Source organism: Spea bombifrons, chromosome 4 (genome assembly GCF_027358695.1).
Source record: "Spea bombifrons isolate aSpeBom1 chromosome 4, aSpeBom1.2.pri, whole genome shotgun sequence".
NCBI lineage: Eukaryota > Metazoa > Chordata > Amphibia > Anura > Pelobatidae > Spea > Spea bombifrons.
Window position 1 is genome coordinate 30,940,340 of NC_071090.1, and position 26,417 is coordinate 30,966,756.

General features: G+C 40.5%; 2 protein-coding genes across 2 annotated transcripts; both read right to left on the bottom strand.

Moving 5' to 3' along the window:
- Window positions 1–8,826: 8,826 nt before the first annotated feature.
- ATP6V0E1 (ATPase H+ transporting V0 subunit e1) lies at window positions 8,827–15,792 on the bottom strand. The gene is made up of 4 exons (XM_053463534.1): window positions 15,601–15,792; window positions 12,721–12,768; window positions 9,822–9,956; window positions 8,827–9,338 (listed from the first exon to the last, which is right to left on the bottom strand). The coding sequence occupies exons 1-3, from the start codon at window positions 15,702–15,704 to the stop codon at window positions 9,863–9,865; spliced, it is 246 nt and encodes an 81-aa protein (XP_053319509.1). The 5' UTR covers window positions 15,705–15,792; the 3' UTR covers window positions 8,827–9,338; window positions 9,822–9,862.
- A 5,736-nt stretch (window positions 15,793–21,528) lies between these two features.
- Window positions 21,529–25,732, bottom strand: RPL26L1 (ribosomal protein L26 like 1). The gene is made up of 4 exons (XM_053462614.1): window positions 25,637–25,732; window positions 24,839–25,011; window positions 23,767–23,907; window positions 21,529–21,692 (listed from the first exon to the last, which is right to left on the bottom strand). The coding sequence occupies exons 2-4, from the start codon at window positions 25,004–25,006 to the stop codon at window positions 21,564–21,566; spliced, it is 438 nt and encodes a 145-aa protein (XP_053318589.1). The 5' UTR covers window positions 25,007–25,011; window positions 25,637–25,732; the 3' UTR covers window positions 21,529–21,563.
- Between the last annotated feature and the right edge of the window lie 685 nt (window positions 25,733–26,417).

Genomic DNA, 26,417 nt, shown 5'->3' on the forward strand with positions numbered 1-26,417 from the left:
ACAATCCATGCCAGCCATAATGTGTCCAAATGAACGAACATGAAAATATATCTGGAACATTACAAAATAAAATTATAGCTGCAGGCACGAAATGATGTAAAACCAGAACAAATTCATCACATACCAGCTCCCACTCGACCATGGTCATTACAAATGAGACAGTACTATATGAGCCAAAACCTGACTTTATACAGCTGAAAGAAATCTGTTATGGTTTTTCACATTTTTCTAGCCGTATTTTAAGATTTTTCCCCTTGTTTTTCAAGAATGCTAGAAAAAATTGTGTTTATTGGGGTTCAGTAGTCTTTATTTTTGTCAGATGAGTAGAGGATAGGCAGAATTTCTTGATGGGGGCCTTTCTTGAGAAGCGGCGGGGAGACCATTTATCTTGGGAATGGGTGACATGGAACTTTGGGCATAGTATGGAATATATGTGGCCTGTTCACCAAGGGCCAAGTTAGCCAGAAAATACAATAGACATAATTTTAAGAATGTTTACAAGATTCAAGCGCTGGTCCCCAGTTGAATGCAAAGTTGACTTAAACCTGCTTAGTGAGCCCTATAAGCAAATGTGTGGCGGCCGATACCACCCAAGTGAATAAATCCAGAGACTGCATTGACATCTCTGTAGGCATAGAACCAACTAACTAAAATAAATAAATACTTAACAGGCAAGATATAGGCAATAATGTTTTGTAATCTCTCAGAAAATACCACTCGCATTTCCCCAATCATGCCGAAGAAAAAGCAGCACTTTAGAAACACATACAGTCTATCATGGTGAATGTGGACTGATTACCCCCCATTTCTTTAAATGTGAGTAACGGGACAAAGATTAACTTTTAGTAGTGTTGTTACAGTCTGTTCTTTCTATAAATATTTATACAAAGGAACCCGCCGCTACAATGATTTTATAACACAAACAAAGACTAAAGTTTTTATTTTCATGTAAACACACACAAATAAAATATATAGAATGCAGATTTTCCCATCTTAAAGATGACCTTCTGCCACCATACCCAACATTTTTTGGAACAAAGAATTAAGTAATTAATTGTATTAATTAAGTGATAGAAATGTTTTATCTAAAACCTCAATAATTATTTTATTAACCATCATGTTTCACGCAAGTCCTCACCTACCCATGATCTTCTGGCTGTCTTCGATCTTCTGTTCTGCGACCTGGAAGCCTCATGGAGCTCAGAACACTGATTTAAACGTAACGTGTAAGGTAGCATGAAATATAGTCACATACAGAGGATGCAAATAGTGTCTGATGTCCCATATGGAAGTTGCGTAGTGCATAGTCACAAAATACAGGCTTATTTTCAGCAACACACAACTTCATTCATCGGGCATCTGACCATAGTAGAGGACATCATCTCCTCATTTGGTCTGAGGTCTGGCTGGAAGAAGCAATGCTGGAGCTTTGTGAAGAATGATGGTACAGCATAGAGGAATTCAGGAAGTAAGGTGACCCGTGCAAACCTCCAGGTAAGTTTTGTAAAAGACTGTTTCATCTAACACCTACCTACAAAGCATTACTAGGTACCCCCTGCTAACTACAGAACAATGCCACCAGCAAAAAGAAAAAATGTGAGCGTTCCCTTTCAAGGAGCAACAGGGTCCAGGAGTTTCCGGCACATGGCCCATTGATGTTTGTGTTGAGTCCATGGTATGACACATATGGTACATCAGAAGGACCTAATTGTGGAAAGTACCAAGAGTCTAAATATAAAGACCAATTTAGATTTAAATTGGTAAAAGAGGTGCTGTCATCAGAAGCATTCCAGTGGTTGCTAGACTTTTTTGTATTATTAGGTATTGTTACCATTTAAATTACGGTTTCTAACATTCAGTGAATACTTGTTCTTTGGGAGATTTTCTGGAAACCACATCTTGGCTTTTGTCAGATAACTTGATATGAGCCACATGTTATAACCATATTTGACTTTTTCCTTGCTTTATCACTGCCGTACAATCAGATTGGCCAAGAAAAACATGCAGGAACTCATTAAATATGACATGGGGCCCTCATGTCTGGTATTTCCTTCAAGATGCCTGGGATTTAGCAGCAGGTCACTCTGCTGTCGTTTGGGTAACCCACTGCCATTTTTGGTCCTAAAGAAAAGCGTATTATACATCCACCTTATCCAGAAGACGTGTCAGCTCTAGACCTTGTATTATATCTCTCATCGCTACTGCCAGTCCTTCTTGTTGGCGTCTCTCCCACTCAATGTATATTTTTTCCATTGAAGCTCCTGTTTTTATCTTAATCTCTTATATTACCATTTACGTTTTTGGCAATACTCCCGGTATATGGCCTAACTACCGCCATAGCTGTTGTTTTCCAAAGGATGCAAGGGTCAACTGCAAACTTACCAATAGTTCCCATGCGGGCCAACATTGGCCACCAGCATAGTCCAGTGGCTGGATTTACCCGGCCACACGCTTCGTGACCACGAAAATGTTGCCTGCTCCTGCGCATTTCCAGGTGGCCACTGCTCTTAAACTTGTAATCACCAATCTGGGCCTGTAGAATGCTGCCTGCTTGCCTCTCCTACAATAACTAATTAAGCCAGGGTCGGACTTGGGATAACAAGGCAGCCCTGGCACGTGAAGGCCGCACGTTACGTGAATCCTTTTACAGTGTATTTTTTTTCACCTCTGAAGAACCCTGTATTTTATACTTGATGTCAATACCAACTTTTATGTATTGTTTTATTTATATGGTAGTAGCCCAGTACCAATTTGCTTCTACCCAATAAACAGCAAACATATATATTCTCTTCAATCCTGGGATTTCTTCCCAATAAAGTTCTATGGAATATTCAGACGTAACAACTAGTGCATGGTTACTACCAACAAGCACCTTAATGCTGCACACTAATTAAACCAATTAAGCTCGATACTAATGCTAAAACACATTCTCTTATGGTGTTGGCCCATTTTTGTTTCATAGCCTTCAATAAATGTTGGCGTTTCAGTCCCAGAATATTAGAATAGTTTTTGCAGTGGATTAAACCAGTTCATCTGATAACATATACATTTTTGTAATACGTTCTGGATCACATTCTTTTGTCTACTGGCTTGGAGCACAGCTATTTCTACAATTTCAGTATTCTCATCAGTGCATCTGAACCGTTTCCAAAAAGGTCACAAGTGAAAAGCCCATGAAAAGTGAATGCGTCATTAAGGCTTTAATAAAAGAGATTTTGTTTCCCAAGGAAAGACTTTAAAAGGGATGCGTTAGTTTGTGTACAAGTTGAAAATAAGAATATTAGAGGGCATCACAATTGGAATCTGAACCACAATGTCTACAACACTCGCCAGCGAGACATCCGGTGTCGTATTCTGGCATAGGCTGACAAGGCCTAGGGCAGCAGCTCCAAAGGGGGCCGCAGGCCACAGAACATGGAGCCATTTGCACGTGCACACTAGCCCCTTTAATTTCATTAGGTGCCGGCGGCTGGAGGAGGCGGCTTTCAATCCCGCAGCAGGCAGGGTATCGGTTTCGACATCGGAGCAGTTTGCACGAGTACAAGTACTCGTGCAACTGCTGTGTATCAGCATCGGTACTGATACCGGTATCGGTGCATCCCTAGTATATATATTTATATATATATGATACTGGATATTGAGCTGGATACATCTCACAGGCAAATCGGTTATGAGACTACACATGAACACGAAAGACATTGGGACCTTGAGAAGGACTTCTTTAGGAAGGCTCAAGAGCATTGTTGCATCTTTACTGTACAGCATTTATGAATTAATAACAAGCGGCGTGCAATTAATTAATGGTGGAATTACTTATTATTCTCTTAACTCGGTCTATTAAATATTCAGTATTATCGACAGAGGCCACTTTCCCACAATTTTTTTGTTTAAAACAAGGCTGAATGTGGTGGTTGAAAGAAAACACATTTCTGAGCGTGTTTCTATTAATATGCGGCAGAGAAGGGAAAATATATCAGCTACACCTATGATGGAATGAATAATCTCAGTTCCGCAGACCGCAGAGGTTAGAAATGAGTCCTGCGGTACCAGAACAACGTGCCTGAAACATTTTAGGCTGCGGTTGTGACATGTGTATAGCTAATGGTATACAGAATATACAATTAGCAGACTGCTGAAAATCTACTTTGCTCAGTGTACATTATATGTCAGAACCTGACCGTGGTCTAAGAAAATATTGATCATTTTATATATATATATACATATATATATATATATATATATATATATATATATATATATATATAGCATCTTGAAACCTATAACCCATGAGATTATTATGATATTTTTTATTTAATATAATGGGAAGGAATAATCTTGCAAACTGGGTTAAGATGGTAATTAATTACCAATTCATTTAATACTCAATCTGGACATTTGAGTATTAAACTTAAGTAAGTAATGTTTTAACGCAATAGAAGCATGTTATTTAAACTTCTATACAAAGCCACGAAAAGACCTCATCTAGAATACAAAGTACAGTTCTGGGCATCAATTCATTAGAAATATATTCTGGAATTAGACAGAGTACAATCTATGGCTACACATTCAGTAGAGAGAGTGGAAGAATTCAATTATGGTAATTACATAACTAAACTAAATTTATTATTTATGGGGAAGAAATAAGACGAGTCTTTCTCACTCAAAAGACTGACCAGAAACCAAGAAAGAACCTTCCCACAAAGGCAGATAGCCTTTACCGTGAGTTCGATAAAACTTCAGTATTCACTATGAAGGGCCAAAACTGGCAGGTTTCTCCATCTGGAAATGCAGAACTGGCCCTGTATAATGCATCATTTAAATTGAGGAGACTGAAGAACTGATTTAACTATGAATTATATAGGGTCGGCCAAGCTCTTCCTACAGCAGACGCTCACTGGGGTTTGACCTTCATGATGTATAGTAAAGTGGCGGTGTTGAAACCAGAAGACTCTCTTTAGTGAACAAACTCCTAAAACGTGAACAGGATTTTGGACAATATATGAGCAGATCTTTGGAAAGGGAGGTAGTCATCTCAGTAGCCTTTGAGGCAGGAAGGAATGTATCTGTTTTAGGTTGTAGTTACATGTCCACCATGATACATTTTAATGGACAATAGAACGGAACCGTAAATGTTCAAGACCCCTGTTAAGATTTAGAGCTTGGTGCCTATCATTCTAAATACATAGTTCATTATGTTATTGGAGAAAGACTGTCAGATCGACCATTTACTTTACCATTGATTATATTGTTATTTTGGGAATACTGGCAATCATTTGCGCTAGACCCAAGTTTCGACAGAACTGCATTGTTTGATTGTCCCAATTTGATACAAAAAAACACCAGAAACAAAAAGACCTCTTGCAAGGATGATTTCAGGGACCCACCCTCGATTCTCATCCATCTATTCTCATCCCTAGAGTGAGGAGACCAACGGTGGAGAGTTTGATGCTCTCTCAGGTAGTCTTGGTGGCACAATAGATATTTCAGAGACATGCTTCCATATACTAGGGTAGCAGGCCACCAAGTAAGCATTGGAAGAGAGATCATACATCTCATTGTTTTCTCCTGAAAGGCCATTATAGACATGCACCAGGTGCACCAAAGTCAGCCATTTGTAGATCAGGACCCGGTTTAAACCGTCCTATCTGTAACTATAATAGTTAATAAATAATAAAAAAAATTAAATTCCTATAGCCAGGGTATAGTATACATAAATCACAGCTCCCTTTGAGCCTGTAGACGGAAATTAGCCACGTGTACCAAATATATTCAGCTTACAGCAAACTCCCCTTAACCCAAGTCTAGAAAATGAGAACAACAAATAACACAAAAATCCAGATTCTTGCAGTACTGGAATGGGAAATCGGTAAGAATAGTTTTCCTACCTTTGGAGCTTTATGAATAAGATAGTATTAATCCAATAATAGCTCACTATTGTTGCAAAAAAAATGGACATTTTTTAAAAATTTGCATTCATTTTATTATCTTTTGGGATTTGCCACTTTCCTTGCTAAAATGCTATTTCCAGTAATGGTAGAAGATTTCGCAGATAATTTCCCAGTGGAGTAGGAATGTGCACTTCTCAAAGCTGCCCTTATTTTTTGTATCTTTAAACATGCGCTGCCAATCGCTTCGCTTGCAATAGAAAATGCGTCTCTAGAACTTGACCCAAGGCCAACTTCCAACAGATGTTGTATTACAATTCATAGGAAGTTTAACCATTAAGTGTCAAGGGTGATCCAATGTGCCAATCAATTCAATCCTATGCCACTTTACGCCTAGAACCATAAAGGGTGGCTATAATCAACAATGCATGTACACCAGTCTCTACTTTGCATATATGTCCTTTATCACCAGCAGCTTTAGTTCAGATAGGATTTAAGTCATTGGTCGCTAAGGGGCATTATATCTGTATATCAGATATGGTTCAATAGGGCTCTGCTCATCATTCTACCAAGCTGATCCATGCCAGGCCACCACAACACTGTGAACTGTTCCAAGCTACCACCAGATAAATCCATGGATCCTTGTAGACTCTTTGCTCATGATAGCTCCCTCAGCATAAATAAATGTGAAATAAAATCTTTGATAGAGAGACTGAGCCACAGGTCTTATAACACAAATCCCATTGTAATACATGCTGAATGGCAATAAAGCAACCATTATGTCAAACAGCTACATGAGGTCAATGGATACACCTTTTGGTTACATAATGTTTTTTCAAGGCCTAGAAGAAAGGCACCGTTGTTGATGGGATGGCATATACGCCGGCAAGAGAAAGCAAGCCGAAGTCATGTGATATGATCGGAAGATATACAGAAGAACAAAAAAACCTATTACAATGTAATTTATTATAAAATATTTTTACTATTTTCACTTATCAATATGTTCCGGTCTCTTCACTCTATAGAACACATAATCATTTCGATCATTTGACTGGAAAGGTTCTGGAACAAGCGAGTGAAGTTCATGTTTCTGTGACAATATAAATGCATATAAATGAGTTGTTCACATCCACGCAGGCACACCTCAATTTCCATTCACCGGGATTAAAGCGGAACCGTCACAGCTTTTAGCATAACTAAATTCACTCGTTGAAGCTACTTTGAGCTTGTGCCTTAGTCAATCGGTGCAACTGACTTGGATATATTTTATACTTTAGGACAATTTCACATTGAAAGCTGTGATCTGTATAAAAAAAAATTTGGTAGAACTAGCAATTCATTTCCTGTCTGACGTTATTTCCAGAACAAGAGAACTTTTAGTAAAATGAGAACATAACTTCACGGGGGGAGCCGGGTAAGGAAATGGGAAAAAACAATAATCTGAAACCAGTGAACAGGAAGCAAGAATGCTATAACCAAAGAGGTCATCAAAATTCCACACATATTTATAATTACAAATCGAGAGTGCGCTTGTGTTGTGTTGACTAACTTCTTCATTAAGTCCTAGCTTTAAAAAAAGGTCAAAGTAGGCAAGTGAAGGTCGATGTTACATGCGCCAAAACTCATAAAACAGGGCAAAGCAGTTGCATATAGGAATAGTTGTGTGTGTCCACTTCCCCTCACCTTTTTGGTGGAAAAATAAAGCCCAGTTCCCTCACAGTCCAGTAAAAAAAAAACCTGGACATCAGGCAACCACGTTCGTAATATGGCCTCCAGACTATGCTCACCATGAAGGTCAAACCTCTACTAATCACCAGATCTCCAGACTTCACCAAGAATGCATCCAATACTTAAGTCGTGATCTTAGCTTTCTACACCATAAGTTCATGCCTAGCATCTGTCTGAGCTGTCTCATTTCCAAAGAACCCTCTAAAACATGCCAGTCATCAAAGACCAGATCTGCTCCGTAAGGATTCTTTTTCCCGACTCTAATAATATATGTTCCTATTGTGACATCTTCCATCTGGCAACTGATTTCATAATGCATGAAACTTCAGAAGGTACGAATGTGTGGGCTACTGGACATTGATTGCCAATTAACCTGATAAACAGACAAAGGTGATGTCAGATATTTTCTTTTGAGCCTTTTTGGCTCATAAAACTTCAGTGAGTAGCACTATGAAGGTTTAAAGCCCCCTTAAAAGTTAACTAATTTCTAAATAATTTTATTGTTTTTGTCCAAGTAAGGACACCTGTGCAGAATGGCTTAGTTCATATCCTGCTACTAGAAACGGAAGAGCTGGTCGACCTCACTCTCGGCATGAAGAGGTCCGCACGTGCATCTGTATGGACGCCTATAAGGTCAAAACCTCTATAGCGGATGAAGAGTTTGAGATGGCTCTTGTTTGGCTTCCCCCTTGATTAGCACAACCTCATTTCACCAGCTCTGCTCTATACCGAGGACCGTAATCGGGTTTCTTCATGGGCTGCATCAAGGGTTGTCTCCACACATATGCAAGTCGAAACATTTTTACTACACTAGTGATTATATCTAAATATCAACATGTCTACAAAATCCATTTAATGTTCAGCCATTGTAGCTGGTTTGCCTTTGCCCCCCGCCCCCCCCCATCCCTATCTGTATATACAAACTGCCAAATACCCTTAAAGCTCGCACTGCTTGGCAAATATTTACAGATACCTTAGACACAAAAACAATTAACAGCTAATTAGTCTAAAGACGGTAAAAGTTCACGCTGCGTCCCCTGCTGTTTATATCCGTACTTATCGATGTTTCTAAAATAGTCTATTCCATACCCGTGAGCAAAAGGAACAAAATGTGACATTTAAGAGTTTAATAGGATTCCAGGAATAAGCGTTTAAATGTCGCCAGTGCTCACAGCATTATTTTAAGACAAAATGTAAGATTATTATAAGATGATTTGTTTTTTTCCATAGAACCATCTTTTATTGTCATAAAAACAAACACGCATTCTAAGGGCAGGGTTAAAAAGGCACACGCCGAGAAAGAAGGGGCAGAAAAATGGAATGTGTCCGGTGACGGTGACAGGGGTTAAAATTTAAATAAATAGGGTATCAAGAAATCCTGTCAATCAGATGGTACAGACTTTACTTAAAGTTACTTTGCAACATGAAAATAAAACAAATAAATGACAAAACTGGTAAATCCATGCCCTGGTGAATGCAGCGTTTGTGTCCTGGAATGGAGTCCAAGGTTTAAAAGGATTTGGTGCCGTCCCATACGAACAGAATAAAGGTCCCGAGGAACGAAGTGTTGAGATACAGCTGCGTTTTCCGAGCGAGCAGATGTGGTGCTTGGGACAGGAATGCACGACACCGCAGGCTATTCGCGTAGTACAAACATTAAGGCATCTTGGTTCAGATCGGAACGAGAGCAGGAGATTTAAGGCAAAATTCTATTTCCATGCTGTCCTAAAAAAATTAAATTAAAAAAAAAGTGAGTTTTAAACAACATATTCAACTAATAGATGGAAATCAATGCATAAAAACACATCTAGATAATGTTGGAGGGGAGAGATCATAAGAAAAGGGGACCAATGATGAGCTATGGCTGCCATGAATCTGAATCGGTTAAACCGTAGATCACCCCCTGGAAGTATAAAAAAACATAACTAATTATAATAAAAGCCTTGGATCAGAGCTGTGTAGGGTTAAACAAAGATCAGTTCTGATGCAAAGTCTTTAAAGAGGTAGAATCAGCAGGAGTATTCTGTTGGTTGCTACGGTAACTGCACCAGAGGTGCTTTTTAAACCCCTAACTTTTCAGCAAATGACTTGTCTGCAGAAACATCTTCCCGAGCAGAGCTTATATGCAGCTAAAAAGAATGCTTAAAATCGAGTGAAACCTGTAGGTCACTTCGTATGAAACGTATCCATTTACTTGATTATGCTTACCTGGCATTTTCACAGCGGGGTGGAAAAAACATTCAGATCGTTTAAGGCCAGTGGTTTTTCAGATAATAAATTACTTCCGGGCTTAACTGAGGGCCAAACAGTGGATTCAACTGTGCCAGTATAGCAATGAGCCAGCTGCAAAGACAAAGAAAGAGTTAAGGAACAACAACAGGTAAATGCCATTCTTCCACCAGCAGAAAACCACAAATGTATATAACAATTCAGGTTCCGGGAGCGGTTCCTTCTGCACCAGACATGACGGGCCTGTAGCGATCGATACAATGCAGCAGAACATCAGGTGCCAGCAGCGTAATCTTAAAGACGTCACGTCTGCCGGCTCAGTTTGGAAAGCAGCTCCTACAGGACATTGCCCCGGTGTCTTTGCAGACGCCCAACGGGTAGCGCTGGGCAAGTGGCTGCTGGGAAACAGGACCATCCGTTTAGGGCTGAGGAATAAATGTTGGTTTTCTCCAGAAGGTTAAAGGCTGGACGGGATGGTCATTGATAGCACATTAAACATCTGCTGCCAAAGTTTGCAAAATCCAGAGGACATTTCATTTATACCTCAAAGAACAGCATACCTCCCAACTCTCCCACATTTGGTGGGAACATGGGCCAGCTGGGGGGGGGGGAGATCTCTGATCTCCCCTGATGGACACAGGGAGCTGTAAAATCAATGGAGATCTGTACCGTTGCAGCAAAGACCTCCCACTGCGGCTCCCATAAGTGCCGCAACCTGGCTCTTCGGGTAAGCTGGCCATGGCTCCGGCGTGCTCCCCTCCATTTGCACACCTGAAATGTTCTGCAGATTGCACGCCAGCACTCCAAACGTTTTCTGCCGCGATTTGACTCGTTGCAGAGTTTATGAATTGCAGTAAACAAAGACATGAAGACTTTTGTCCTCGCTCTGTCCAGATGACAAATTCCCTGTTTGAAGCAATGCATTCCATCCCATAAATGGGTCTGGTAACAGGGCCGTTCTGCATATATTAATTTAAATTAACATAAAAAAATAATATTATATATATATATATATATATATATATATATATATATATATATATATATATATATATATATATATATATATATATATATATATATATATATATATATATATATATATATATATATATATATATATAAATAAACGGCACTGCCAGTGTTCAGAAAAGTCTAGTCTTGGCACACAGAGGTGATCTCGGGAGGTTTACGTGCTGCGCTTCTCTCCCTGTTTTGTTGCATTGCAGGGTTTAAGAGGAAAAGATGCAGCAAGCCGGCGACTGCAAATCTGCTGGAGAGAAAGAGGTTACATAACGCTGTCCCAGAAAATTCGGCAGCTGCTTGAAATGGATCCCGTCACTTGTTTTCTCTCCGTGAGAATAGAACCGCGCCGGGCAGGTCTCTGGGTTATCTGTCTTCGGTGGCCAAAGCACTTTTCCATTCAGGCAGAGCCGTCACGTCTCAAAATGTAGCAGTAACTGCTACGGCTTTTTCCCTTTTTTAGGAAATATTGGCAATAAAATAGTTTAAGGCCGCATATATCTACCGATTTGCCCCCTTCTGGCTTCAAATATTCACACAATAAATACATAACAAGTCACCGGAAATATCCTTAAAACTGCTTAACCCATTTTAGAGAAGTTGTTGCATGAATTAACTGTCCTCTCTATAATGTAAAATTGTCATTTTATTTTTCCCTCTTTAGTCCACATATAGGCAACAGAGAAGCTTTTAAGAATATTCCTCGGCAACAACCTATCAGTGCCTACTTTTATGTCACATGACAATTAAGTGTTCCCAGCAAAAATAGGAACGAGGCACAATCTTACAGAGAGTATATAATTACTTCTACAGAGCGACTGGGCGTCCAGCAGGGCTCGTAATGATGTTAATGCTGTATTTAGTTATTGGTGTTTCATTCTGCAGCACCTTTAAAAGTAACAGCATTTAGACTACGCTGTAAAAATATTTTGGTAATTTTAACATATTGACAAACCTAGAAACTGGCTTCATAACAATTATTGGTGCAATTTTGGGGGGAAAAGATGACTAAAATGGGTTTTGGATGCACTACTGCTATAGAATGAACGCATAAAAAACATTTTGGCAGAACAGAGACGTTCCAAATATTTTCACATGTACTATCGGACACTTTAGATATTATATAAATATAGAGATATATTATATTATATAAATATAGAGATATATTATATATTATATAAATATAGATATAATATATTATATAAGGTTAAAATTCACTAAAGGTTTTTTTGCTCTTAATATTAAATGGGTTTTTTTTTTTGTTTTTATTATTTTTATTGAAAATCATAGGATTGACAGTTACAATACTAATAAATTATGAAATGGCAGTTTCCCATGGGAACCCCAGCCATCTCCCCGAAAACATATAATATTTGTATACATTTAAAGCATTCCTGAATCCCCCCCGGGGTGAAACAGGCTGGGTGGCCGGTGAGGCAAGGACTATGTAAATGTGAAGTCATTTCAGGCTTTTGGCTGGAACGGTCTTATTTATTTTGTATACAATAACAGGCCAAACCAGACAGTCTGAATTTAAGGCCAAAGCTGTTTACGGGTAAGCAGGGTCCGGCAAAACGCGGCAGGATTACGTCAGCAGGTAACCAGAACCTTCGCTTTATCAGAGTATCTAGAGGTGGGGGTAGGGTGACCTGCAAATTTATTTGGCTCCCTTAAAATATATTCTAGTTCATTCGTGAAAAAACTAAAATTAGTGGTTTAGCTGTAAAAGAAACAGATCGGTATCTTGAATCGTTCGGACATTAAAACCCAAGGTTAAAGCGGGGAGGGAGGTTAAAGCGCCTGCTTGGTATAAACAGGACGGGCTGCCTTGCGTACAAGACCTATTTATACTCACAACAGATAGCAGCAGACCGCGCACGTCACCAGCATCGTGTTAATCACCCTGCGAAAAGAAGAGACAACCGTAATGACATAAGACACAGCTAGCGGCTAATCGGAAGGCGGTCAAGAACTGCAAATAAAAGGTCCATCTCCTAACCAACGCATCAGGTTTACTGAACCATACAACCATTTCACTGCCCGAGTAACCCCCGAATGGGTGCGTGATGCTAAAAGCTTGCACTCAACGCGGACAAAGCAAATATATATCAAAATATTTACAACAGACATGATCTATGCAGCTATAGCACCAGGGATGCGACATCTATAAGGACAGCGTGCGTGTGTGTGTGTGTGTGTGTGTCTGCAGCTGCGTTTGCTTTTTTTGAATGGTTAGGTAAATGTGGCGAGGAACTGGTGTGTGTTTGATAATTAGGATGCAAACAGGGATGCAGGGAGAAAATAGTTAATATAACAGGTGATAAACCGGTCCCTCGTAGCCTTTAAGTTATGTTTGCATGGGCTGCGTACTCAGTAGCCTAGTCCTGCTGAGGAAGGAAGGATCATCACCGAGAAATGGAAAGGAGGCATGCATTCGATTATTCTACAGGGACTCAAGGGCATCTGTAGGGCATACAATATACGGTACTGGAGATGTGCATATTATGTTGGGTATCCAATAATCACAGCTGACCCGTGTCAAAATCCCAGACCCTGATGGCCCTAAACAAACCAGGAATTCTGCAAGTCCTCATTGAACACAGGTGTAATATTTATATATATATATATATATATATATATATATATATATAAACTTTATATGAATATTATTGGTAAGATTTTTTTTTTAACCCTTCATCAGTTTAAGATCTTTTAAAAACGCAGTTGATTAAAGGGACACCACAGCAACCATGGGTACTTTAATTTTGCGGCGTCTTTAGATAAATACAATATTTGTGAAGCTACTTCTACTGGAAAGGAAACACTAAACATTACCTTCACGGCTTATATCATGAAATAGCAAGTCCGTTATCGCTTTGCTTTCCCTCTGGCATGGCATGTGTTAGTATACTGATAGAGAAGAGAAAAAAAAAGGAGGAAAGCGAGGGAGAATTTGTCAGTCAAGTTAAGGAGGAAGAATACGCAAATGAACAGAGATATGAGAAGGAAGGAGGATAATGGAAACGATGGAAAAGCACAAATTTATCATGTTCTTCATTAGCTATACTATGGAATAAATGGTGGCTGCCATTCCTAAGTTGGCTCATGTCTCCTGCAAGATCATCTGTCCAAAGGACTATGGAAAGTATGACTAATAACCAGTCATGCGCATATTAGGATCTCAAGGTTTCTCTAAAATAGCCAACCGTAAACTGACATTACAAGCAATTCTTGGTGTTCAGAGCTCATGGAAGACCTAAAAGCATACGTCAAGACGAGTTAATGAGATTCCAAGTCAAAGATAACAAGAGTTTGAAGTCAAAACACAATCAACTCCGGGTTGCTGGTTTCATCCAGCGCGCGCTGAAACATACAGAACGACTCCAGGAAGAATTGTGGCAACAACATGTAAATAGTGTATACCCTACAAACAAAGAGGGCGGCACGTTTTAAGGGAAGCATCTGTTAAGTTTGAAGCACGTAGCGTAAACAGTCTAGAACATTTACCTAATTAAAGACTACGACATTAAGACTGCCAGAGAGGAAAGCTACCTACTGTGTAATGTATCTGATGTCAGCACTCAGGAAAAAGGAGAAGTAACAAGTTACCCTCGAAAATAGTGCAGTTCCCTTTTAGACGATCATTTTGACCTTCACTATGTTAGTAAAGGGTCGAGAGCAGGATTAGACAACATGGAGACGTAGAAGTTGAGAGCAGATAAGAACCGTTCGGGTCATCTACTCTGCTTGCTTAAACCAGATCTTCTCAGCTTAGATTCAGGATAGTCGTGTGTCTGTCCCATGACCACCATCTCAGTGGAGATTGTCGAGTATGCTTAAAAGAAAGATCTCGACACACATGCGCACACACCAAACACACACACACACACACACACCTAAGAAAAAGATGATACGAAAACAAACTGAGCAAGTGATGTTTCCTAGAATACACAGCAGCACTTAGTGGCTTAGCGTTGGGCCTCCCAAGTATCTCCACTAAAACGGAAGATGAACGTATAAACATAAAAAGATCGTATGTGATAAAGCTGGGTTGTGTCCCAAATCCAAACCAAATCATGGGCAATAGTCAACTAAAAAGAAAGCTGCTTGCGATGGCCATTTCACAAAGTGGATATCCATGCAAAGTCATTACATATATTATCATGTAGAGGAAGGACTAGGAAACTTTGAGAGGTGTTTGTAAACTTAGTAGTTTTATGTTTACACAAATATAGGCTTCTGTTTACAAATAAAATGTTTTCATTGATTTAACCGTTTCATTCCCATCCTCTTCTCCTTTGATACCAGTATGTCTTTACGGGTTATAATTATGAAATTCCTGTACAATTCTGCACATTAATGTTATTATTAATCTTCATTCTGCCTATTGTAATAGGTCTACAGAATCTCCCAGCGTGATATAAATAAAGTGTAAATGAACAGCTTTAGGGGTCTGGCTCGGATATGCTGCCTGTTGGGGTCAACCCCCAGAAATAAAGGGGGTCACAGAACGGTGTTATGGTCTGGACTTGGGATGGGAGTATTGATAATAACGCATTATTATTCACCTGTTAAATGCATTTCGATCTGAGTTTAATACAAGAGTTGCTGGCTCTGGAGTATCGTGGGGGTTAATCAGGGTCAGACTCACTAAGTGTGGTATTATCGCGAACGTTATTCTTCCCCTCACACCCCAGGCCGGGAGTGTATCTGTTTTCTTAGCCCCCATACTCACCCTCGGTTGGGTCCTTTGGGGATAAACCAAGGCAACACGGCTCCGATGAAGCCCCAGAACACGGTCATGACGATGATGGGCACTAGCAGCCCGGGATAGGCCATGATGTCAGCGTTAGGCACAGACACCGAGCACCAGAACGTCCGACAACCGAGACAACTCTGAACTCACTGAGCCCCAGTCAGGTGATCACATAGGCGGTCATGTGACCTCTTCCAGGCCCCGCCCACCGTGACGCTGAGCCTTACCGGTCGCAGACAGAGAGAACTGGGGCTGAGCGAGTTGCGCAGGCGGAATGGTGGCCGTGAGAAGCGGCGGACGCACAATGGAGGACATGTTATCTGATGATAAATCACGGCTAGTGAGGCCTTCATGAACAGTCTACTCAAAACTACGGTGGCCTCATTAGCCGTTATTCCAGGCTATTCGCATAACTGACAGCCCGTGTGAAGTGTTACCCTCCGGGATGTATAAACCAATAGACGTCCGTTACTTGGTTATACATCCCAAAGGATAGCACTTTACCTGTTGCAGTCAGCAAACGGTTAAATCTGTAGGAGTCCCATTGAAATATATCATGGCATATGACATCACCTTTCTTAAAAGATGGACTCGGGGCCAGTTGTCCCGTGAGGTGGCCCACTTTGAAAAAGTGTACGCGTTCTAAGCTTGGGTATCACTTTCGGTTTCACCGTTGGTGCCTTTGTATTCATAAAACAGCTGAAAAAACATGTTCATAGCCTGTAGTCCGGTGCATGCCCGCTTGGGAGGATCTGAAGTTTTAGCAGTCCTGTTTCATTAACATATGAGTGTGATCCTGTCCAAAAGGGCAATCCAGAACTGAAATGTGAAAGACACTAAACATGCACGAGAGACCCGACAACCCCAGACGTACGTTTTGGCCTTAATGGGCCTTGTCAGTGGGGTCCGCTTGGTATCTCACAGTGCACAAGAAAGCAAGGATGTCTGCATGGGGTGGACCGCAAGAGATCCCCAAAGGGTGAAATACCACACAAAACAAGAAGAGCTGCCAAGGTTGCCAAGTGGCAGAAATGGGACAGTTGAGGGTGGGAGAGGTGGCACAGGCAGCTGTTTAGGGAGGCAGAGGTGGCACATATAGGCTGTTTAGGGGGAGCAGAGGCAGGCTGTTTTATTTAATGAATCATTGTTAGCGGGAGTCGTCCCAGACTGCCCATTCGCAAAAGGGAGGAGTCCGACAACTACAGGCCAGTAAGTCTTACATCTGTAGTGGGGAAATTAATGGAAATTATGTTTAAAGTTTTAAATAAACTGCAATCTCTGACTTTTCTCGATCTCAATCCCATTGTTGTTGAATGGATTAGGGAGTGGCTGAGTGACAGAAAACAGAGGGTTGTAGTCACTGGTCTTGTTACCAGTGGGGTACCTCAGGGATCTGTACTTGGACCCATTCTCTTTAATATTTTTATTAGCGATATTGCAGAAGGTCATGGTGGAAAGGTATGTTCCTGAAGGGAGAAGCCAAAGGTCAAATGATTTAGGTAAACTGTAAAAATGGTCAGAGTGGTGGTAACTGGCATTTAATGTGGATAAATGCAAAGTAATGCATCTGGGGCATAAAAACCCCAAGGACAGAGTATAGAATATCTGATACTGTCCTAACTTCAACGTGTGAGGAAAGGGATTTAGGGGTAATTATTTCTGAGGATTTAAAGGTAGGCAGGCAATGCAGTAGAGCAGCAGGAAATGCTAGCAGAATGCTTGATTGTATAGCGAGAGGTATTAGCAGTAGAAAGAGGGAAGTGCTCCATGCCGTTGTACAGAGCACTGGTGAGACCTCACTTGGAGTACTGTGTACAGTACTGGAGACCGTATCTCCAAAAGGATATAGAAATGTTGGAGAAAGTTCAGAGAAGGGCTACTAAAATGGTTTATGGATTACAGTTTAAAACTTACCAGGACCGGTTAAAGGATCTTAACCTATATAGCCTGGTAGAAAGACGGGGGGATATGATAGAAACATTTAAATACTTAAAGGGAATCAACAAGATAAAGGAAGAGTTTATTTAAAAGGAGAAATACTACCATAACAAGAGGACATAGTCTTAAGATAGAGTGGCAAAGGTTTAAAAGTAACACCAGGAAATATTACTTTACTGAAAGGGTAGTGGATGCATGGAATAGCCTTCGAGCAGACGTGATAGATGTTAATACAGTGAAGGCATTTAAGCAAGCATGGGATAGGCATAAGGCTAAGCTAGATATAAGATAAGGACTAAGGAAAGTATTCAAATGTTGGGCAGACTGGATAGGCCGAATGGTTCTTATCTTCCATCACTTTCTATGTTTTAGGGGCAGAGGCCTCAATGTCTGGATTAGCATATAGTGATGGCGGTTATGCTACACTACCATCAATGTCTGGTTCAGTGTATATTGATGGGAGTTATGCTGTACCACTATCAATGACTGGCTCAGTATATAGTGATGGGAGTTATGCTGTACCATATCTGTTCAGTAAATGTTATTTATTTAAACTTAATTTATAAGTTATTTTTTCCAGTTTTTGACAGTTTTTAAACATACAGTTAGCAAATTTGTAAAATAAATATTATTACCAACATTTTTTTTGTGGGTGTCTTTACATTTTAAATTGGGGAAGGTGCCAAATAAAGGATCCGCCCCGGGTGCCAAAAACTCTAGCTACACCCCTGGCTGCAACAAGCCCCCTGAGCATCAACACACCAGGAGTGGGGGAGTGTGTCTGCCCCCTGGTTTTTCCAGCAAGTGGATGCCTGCCTGACATGCCACCCTAGGCCTAAATAAATCACTGGAAGAACTCTTCCTGTAGTAAATATACCTCTACATATCATGTCTTTATTGGTTGCAATTGGTTAGGCGATATTTAAAGGGCCAGGCTTGTCCGTTTTTTTGTTTAATTGTGCATTCCTTTGATTACAACATGTAACTTGTTGCCATGCAGTGTCTGGGGTATATTCATAAAGGCAGAACTGTGGTTGTAACTATCACTTCACTATTCGTTATTAAGGGACATCACAAGCAAGTTTGTCCACCAAGGAGGGCCGAGCTGGCCCTATATAAAGCATAATTCGTGTAAAGACTTTCAGGAACCTTCACTGATTTGATTGTACATTATCCAGGGCTAGCTGCAGCGGACTGTCACTAGGATCGGCTCTTCATCATGTAGGGAAAATAAAGGCACCCCACACTTTACTCCCAGAGGCTTCTAGCTCGATCGCGGTGCAGGCATTTCACGCTTAGTGCTGGAATATGACGTCGTATACCAGTGGTCAGCAGTGAAGTAGTGCGCGACGCGGCAGAGCAGGGAGACAGAGGCCTCGCACTCCCACCGCAGGATCTCTACAAGATAAGTGAACTTCAAGGGGAGAGGGTAGATAGTGAGAAGGGAGGGAGAGGGATATATAGTGAGAAGGGAGGGAGAGGGATAGATAGTGAGAAGGGAGGGAGAGGGATAGATAGTGAGAAGGGAGGGAGAGGGATAGCTAGTGAGAAGGGAGGGAGAGGGGTCGATAGTGAGAAGGGGGTGGTACCAATATTGAAAATAAGAGAGAATGAGTGAGAATGAATGTGTGGATGCATTGTGTGTCAGAGTGAGAGAATGAAAGAATTAATGTGTGGATGAATTGTCTGAATGCGCGAGTATGAATTAATGAATTTGTGAGAATGCATTAATGAATATGTGTAAATGATTTGTGCAAATGAGTGAGAGAATAAATAAGTGGATGAATCATGTAAATGAAAGTGTGAATTAGTGAGCGACTGTGTTTGTGTGGATCATAAATGTATAACTGATTTGTAGAAAGGCAAAGATGGCACAAGCAAGGGTTTTTGAGCATTGGGGACCAAGATGGCACAGTCAGTGTATTTATGGGACAAAGATGGTACAGGCCGGGTTGTATGGGGACAAAGATGGTAAGTCCTATGAGTGTAATTTAGGTGCTGGTCAGGATCTATGTGGGCAATGTGGACGACAGGGCTGGCTTTGGGATGTGCAGCCTGTGATCTATGTCTGTAATTTAGGGGGTTTTATCTATACCTTTAATGCTGAGTTTTTATGTGAATTCCGATTGGTCTGTACCTGCAAAGCTGGGTTTGTGTGTTACTCTGTTGATACAAAGCTGCTGTGCTATGTTTCCATACATTATTTATATACCTACAAATACAGGGTTTGTATGTCTTATTCGGTTGATCAATATCTGCAGTGCTGTTTCCATGTGTTTATTTGATCTATACCCTCAGTGCTGAGTTTACATGTGATTTTCAGTTGATCCATACCTGCAATGCTGGGTTTGTGTGTTATGTTGATCTATACCTGCAATGCTATGTTACCCTACATTATTATTGTATACCTGCAAATATAGGATTTGTATGTCTGATTCAATGTGGAAAATATTTTTTTTTTTGGGTGCGGGAACAAAGGGAGTGAGTGCATGCTAGGGAGCGTGGCCCAACTTTCAGTATAAAATGAATTGGCAACAGAGGCTAATATATATATAGGCATCGGCAGCAGAGGCTAATATTAAAGAATGAAAACTGCCAGTTCAGCCGTTATTTTGAAATTATATTTTAATCATGGTCTTAACTTTAAAGAGACGTACATATTATGTAGTTAAAAATGCATGTCTAACGTGATTGTGTGTGTGTGTGTATATATACAATTTAAGAGCTGAACAATAGGGAGTAAAAATAATGCAGATGCCTAGAACATGGAAATATCCAACTAAGATTGTTTTTTAATTCACATAACATTGATTTCACCTGTTACTGGGGAAAGTCACGTGGTTTTTGGTAGAGTTGTGCTTTAGCTCCTTGTTGTCACTATTAAGTCCAACCCCGCTGAGTTTCTGCTGCAGGAAGAGTTTGGCTAGCCCTGTATAATTATCCAGGGCCAGCGCAGCCTTTTGCTGGTAAATAAAATGGTGAACGAGGGAGTTGTGACCAAAACTCATGTAAATTTTGATTTGTTAGCCAGCGACCCAATGATTGCTTTGGCCATCTCTAGTGTTTCCGGATCTTCTGCAGTCCTTTCAGCTAAAGCATAATGGGCTAGAACATGTCACACATTGGATTAAAAATCAAGGCATCACTTCCACCCAATCTGTAAATCCCACCTCAACTGTGCAGTCCCTCCATGTAACTACACCAAACCAGTAACTTGTATTCAAACGCATCCAAGTCTATCGGAATTGTATCAATTCATAGCACTTTTTCCTGAGTTTGTGTAAGCGGTTTCCAGCCGAGCAATTGTTAACATTGACCTTTAAATTCTGCTCAAAATAAAATGGCCTACCAGCATGAGGCCGCTGAACACTAATGGGCCTTCTAGAACAAATTTACCTCCTAATGCAAGATAGACATTTCTGTGCTATATGCGAACTTACTCTACATTTAAGAGTCTTTTCCCTCAACTCCACTGAAATCTCACTTATTCACACTGGAAATTTACTTTATACATATAAAAAGGTGGATGGGTTTATTTGGTTGGAGGGTGAAGGAACTGTCCTAGAAAAGTAAGGAACAAATTGAGCCCACCTTTTAAAAGAGTCACACTTAAGACACTCCCATGGATTAGACTCACTGCACAAGTTGAGAGCGTTAGAACACAAAGTTCTATGCCGTCTCCATTGCGCTGAACAGGACATAGAATGCATTTGTGAAAAGGAGGGTAAAGATCAAAGTCACATTACCAAATCTTACACACATTGGAAACAGACACCTTATTGGATAGTTAGGACACTACCCGATTCTTCTTTCAGAACCTTATTTTAGGCTGCAATTATCCACGCAGTTGGAGGTCTCAAATGTTATTTTTATAATGTTGAAATTGAACTACAGGATTCTTCCCACAATTCAGTCTGGTGTGTAGTTTCCTTGCTTTACTTGCAAACAAAAGAAAAACAACAGCCTTGATTTGTATAAACTGCACAGTTTATTGTTTGACAGAGTTACTCTTGCATTTTCTCTATGGTTTCCTCCTTGTATTTGCCCTTCTCTTTGCCAACCTGGCGAGACTTGGCCTTGCGTTCCAAGATCTTCTTCCTGTCCTTGTCGAGCTTTAGCCTGGTGATCACCACCTACGGAAAAATGGCGAATGGATGATTAGCGGATACTTTAGAAAGGGAAATGCACTTGTGCCAAGACAGAGTACCCACCCACTACTTATATACCGCTGTGAATTATATATACACTTCTAATAGCCCTAAATGGACAATGATGAGAGGACAGCAGAAAATTTGACACTTAATTACAAGTCCATGATTTGTAATTAAGTCATTAGTTTGTGAGACCATACGCCATTACTATAATAGCCATCAAAGCTAATTTGCAAATGATTACATCAAAACCTTGTTTAGATCTTAGTAGCTTCAAGGGCAAGTCAAAACATTAAAGGGACGCTTCAGACATCATATGCCCTCTAATACATAAATATATACCTAGCCACTGATTGCCACTCAGCTAACGTTGTGCAGAAAGCCGGCCTGTGTGGTCCTACAGTTATATTGTGTTTAAAAAAGCACTTACAGAATACTTTACTTAATTGAATGTCCCTTTAAGGCAAGAAAATGCATCCCCTGCCATAATACTGTACACCAGAATTGAAAGTCACAAAAAACCCCAACATGTTTCAAGAGGTTACTTGCAATTTGATTAGTAGTTAAACAAGAGTATGAAACAAAGGTAATCTGTCGCCAGCGACATCGGTTTGGTGCCAGAATATATGTTGCATTTTATACCGGCTCTGGACACAAGCCAAAGTAGGCCATACATTTAAGTCTAAACAAACCATGCTGATCCAGTGGATGGAGAAACACTGCCCTGATAACTATTCAAAGTACCACTGAAGGACTATATTAAACTAACTGGCTACACCAAGCTACAATCTATCAAGACAAACAGCAGAAGAGCCTTAAGCCACGAGCCATTAATACACTGCATTCATGTTTTGCTCTACAGCAGTTGGAAGCAGAAAAAGCTAATACACGGACATGGTGGAAAACACCAGTTTGCACCTGTGTGGTAGGTATTTGGAAGTATGAATCTAAACATGCATGGCATAATATATATATATATATATATATATATATATATATATATATATACACACACACACACACACACACACACACACGTACATATATATCCTGAACCTTAGACTGAAAGATTTGAGTGTTTAGAGCAGAAAAAGGCAGACTGGATTGGCCAAATGGTTGTCTGTCATCAAATTGTGTGTTTTTGATTAAGATATACAATTTCATACAATGTGCTGAGCCAAAGTGCTTATGGCGCGATTGGGCATCGTGCAGTTGTAGCTCTTTAAATATATTTGCCCATCACTGTATTAAAGTCTAACCTGAAATATTTACATAGTACCAAATTTGCAGTCAGCAACTTTCCTCACCCCATGAAGCCACATTTAGACATCCTATTTATATTGCCGCTTTAGATCTACTGAGACGACTTGGTAAAACTACATTGCAAGGCTAACAAGAGATCACAGCCCCCGAAGGCCACAGAATCAGGATTTCAAGTTAAAAAGGCTACAAAAAGCAAACTTCACAATAATGTAAAGGGGACAAGATTTTTCACATCTTAATGGCCTTTTTAAGGAGTTGCTACAAGGCATGAAAACATTACTACCTGCGATGGATATGCCCTCCTATTGTTCTAGTTACCTATACTATTCCTTTAAGTTTTAAGCTCACAAACCCACCGTACCAGACTAGAACTTTTATACAAAGTACCATAAGGCTAGATGGCAAGCTCACGGGCAGGATTCTCAACTCACGAGTGACATTGTACAGTGCTGCTTACTGTTGGTGCTTAATAAATAACAAAGGGAAAGAATGAAGCCCCTTCTATGCGATTTCACTTCGATTGCCAGAGCAAACACATGAGTATTGATTGTTTTAGACACGTAGCCATCAAAGCATAAAATCATAACGAAAAGAGTTAGTAAAACTGCATCAGTGACTTGTACAGGTAACGGCTTTGGGGTGAGGAATGATGCCTGACTTTAATGTTGGCCTTGGAAGCTGTTGCTTTAGCAGGACTTATGAAAGCATTACTATCGCAATTACAAGTGCTCCCCAAAATACAGTGTGAAGTTACTGCTTTCTAGGGCATGTTTCCTGAGAATTATACACATACCTTGCTGGGGTGAATACCAACATGGACTGTTGTGCCGTTGGCCTTCTCACGCTGCACGCGTTCAATGTAGATTACGTACTTCTTCCTGTATACCTGGACTACTTTACCAATCTGCTGGCCTTTGTAGTGTCCGCGAACAACCTATAAATCATTAGGAAATGTTAGAACCCAGAGGCTACCATACAGAACACATCCAAAAAGAAAGCTGGAATTGCTTGTTCCATCTGCTAATGAGGTGAAACATCACATGACAGACACCGCTCCAGTCAGATGGATTAATCTGCCTCCATGTAAACAACCTTTTACACATTATGCATAAATGGAAAGTCTCAAAGGAGGAGAAAGTACCAAATCACTCCCGTAATATGTAAACGCAAGGTGAGAAATCTTCACAATTCTTTGTGCAATATAAATACAAACTGACAGCAGGTAAGATTGTTTGTTGGGTCGTGTCTGTCCATTTTTTTACGCTTCATGACATACATGTCTCACACATGTGGATCCCACTGAACAGCCTTTACTGATTGCCCATATCTATCCATTCTAAACACAACCTGTGCAGCTGGAAAGCTACCAGCAACCCATTGGAGTATCTTGCATGATGAACAGTACTAAAATTAAACGTAAATCACAACCCTGTTTACACACAGAAGCTCTTAACATGAGCTACGGATGACGCCAACACATAAGTTTGTGCTTTAAGTTTCCGTTTGTTGTAAATCTTGATGCACAGGTCACTTTTGTTAAGTATGAACCAGATCATATACTCTAGTATGACGTATGCAAGCTACAGAAATAGAAAGCATCTTATAGTAGCCAATAGATGCTGACTTTTACAACTACCTACCTTTTCCCTAATTAAACATTCCACTTAATTTACACATCGCTACAGAGCAATACAATCCCAAACAGAGATTTAAGCAGAAACACCGCAGAAGACTGTTTTACCACCTCACGTTTAAGTTGACAGCGACATACAAAGCCATTTGTTAACTTAATGAACAAACCTTAAGGAGTCAGCGAATGCACAAAACGGCATTTAATGTTTCCGTCCCCGTTCGGCGCGACTCACCTGAACTTCGTCGTCTTTGCGGATGGGCATGGAGCGGACGTTGTACTTCTGTCGCAGCTCTTTGGAAAGGGGAGAGGACATGATCTTTCTGCGCACATGAGATGGGGCATTGAAATGCCTCTTGCGATTTTTGCTCCGGTCGGATGTAACGAATGGACTGAACTTCATGATGACTGCGGAAAGCAAACAAACACTGGTTAATATGCTACAGACATACACCGGGCATACATTACATACCGATAATCTATGCTAAAGGAACAAGTTACAATAAATAAGCCAGCTGGGTCACAGGTGATAATACTACAAGTGACAGTAAAGTGCACCAGACTGCGGTTTAACCAGAATACACTTATTTTTAGCTTTAACTATATGGTGGCAGCTCTTTAAAGAAAAGCCAACTTTATTACACGAACACTGCCAGCAACTAACACTAGAACAGCATGCATTTACATACGAGGTCTACGTAAGTCCCGGAGCAGCCAAGGCCCTCGTACAAATCTAACTTAACGATTCAAATAGAAGAATCACAACCGCCAGCTCATGGCTTTAATACAGGAGCGCTTTAAAAACCTCTCTCAGTGCCGGGGTGAGGCCCAGCGTTATGCACACACAGATACGGGGAGGGCGACGTTCTTTCACCTTCAACACTTCATGTCACCCCTGACACCAATAATATGCCTCTTTATAGTATGCCAGGGGTGCCGTCTATCAATCCGCATTACGAATAATACAAACGGGGACGTTAATCACTAGGATGGAGGCCGATTCTATGTTTCACATTTCCCAAGAGCTCCTTACCCGTCTGCCCAGACCACTATGGCCGCCGGAAAAGAGAAATACAAGTTACTTCCGCTCGCATTAGTCGGGTGAAAAGATCCCGCGAGAAGAGATTTGGCGGCGACACAGGATAATGACTGAAGACGTGAGGAACAGTGACCTCTGGCGGCCCCAGCGATATGTGCTGGCCGCTTCATTACAGCCAGTGTTAATAGAGCCGAATGGGGAAAGCATTAAGCTAGAATTGGCCGTGCTGCCATAGAAACAGTTTTCGTCGCTGCTTCAGGACCGGACTTTTTAATAACCTAAGGACCAGAGTGTTTTTTTGTCATTTTTAACATATGCTTGTTAAAACCTTGATCCACCTTTTCCATATTTGATGAACCCGCATAAATGTTACATTATTTTGGTCAGAAGTATAGAGCCTTATTTTAATACATAAAACGTAATAATTTACAAATATATAGTTACATAGTTACATAGTTATATAGGCTGAAAAAAGACATGCGTCCATCAAGTTCAGCCTTTCCTGTATCTGTTAATTTGTTGCTGTTGATCCAAAAGAAGGCAAAAAAAAACCCCATTGTGGCTCTTTCCGATTTTGAACTGACCAGGGAAAAAATTCCTTCTTGACCCCAAAATGGCAGTCAGATTTCTCCTTGGATCAATAAGCCCTTTCCACATAATTAAAGATTATATCCCCAAATATTATGTTTTCCAAGTATCCATCCAGTTGCAGTTTAAACGTCTGTACAGACTCCGATAAAACTACCTCTGCAGGCAGAGAATTCCACATCCTTAT

Coding starts and splice junctions, on each gene's coding strand:
- ATP6V0E1 (XM_053463534.1), bottom strand. CDS start 15,704: ATGGCCTATCCCGGGCTGCTAGTGCCCATCATCGTCATGACCGTGTTC. Junction 12,769..15,600: donor CCCAAAGGACCCAACCGAGG/GTGAGTATGGGG, acceptor TTCTTTTCGCAG/GGTGATTAACACGATGCTGG. Junction 9,957..12,720: donor GCGGTCTGCTGCTATCTGTT/GTGAGTATAAAT, acceptor TTGTCTTTGCAG/CTGGCTCATTGCTATACTGG.
- RPL26L1 (XM_053462614.1), bottom strand. CDS start 25,006: ATGAAGTTCAGTCCATTCGTTACATCCGACCGGAGCAAAAATCGCAAG. Junction 23,908..24,838: donor GCAAAGACGACGAAGTTCAG/GTGAGTCGCGCC, acceptor AATGATTTATAG/GTTGTTCGCGGACACTACAA. Junction 21,693..23,766: donor TTGGTATTCACCCCAGCAAG/GTATGTGTATAA, acceptor ATTTTTCCGTAG/GTGGTGATCACCAGGCTAAA.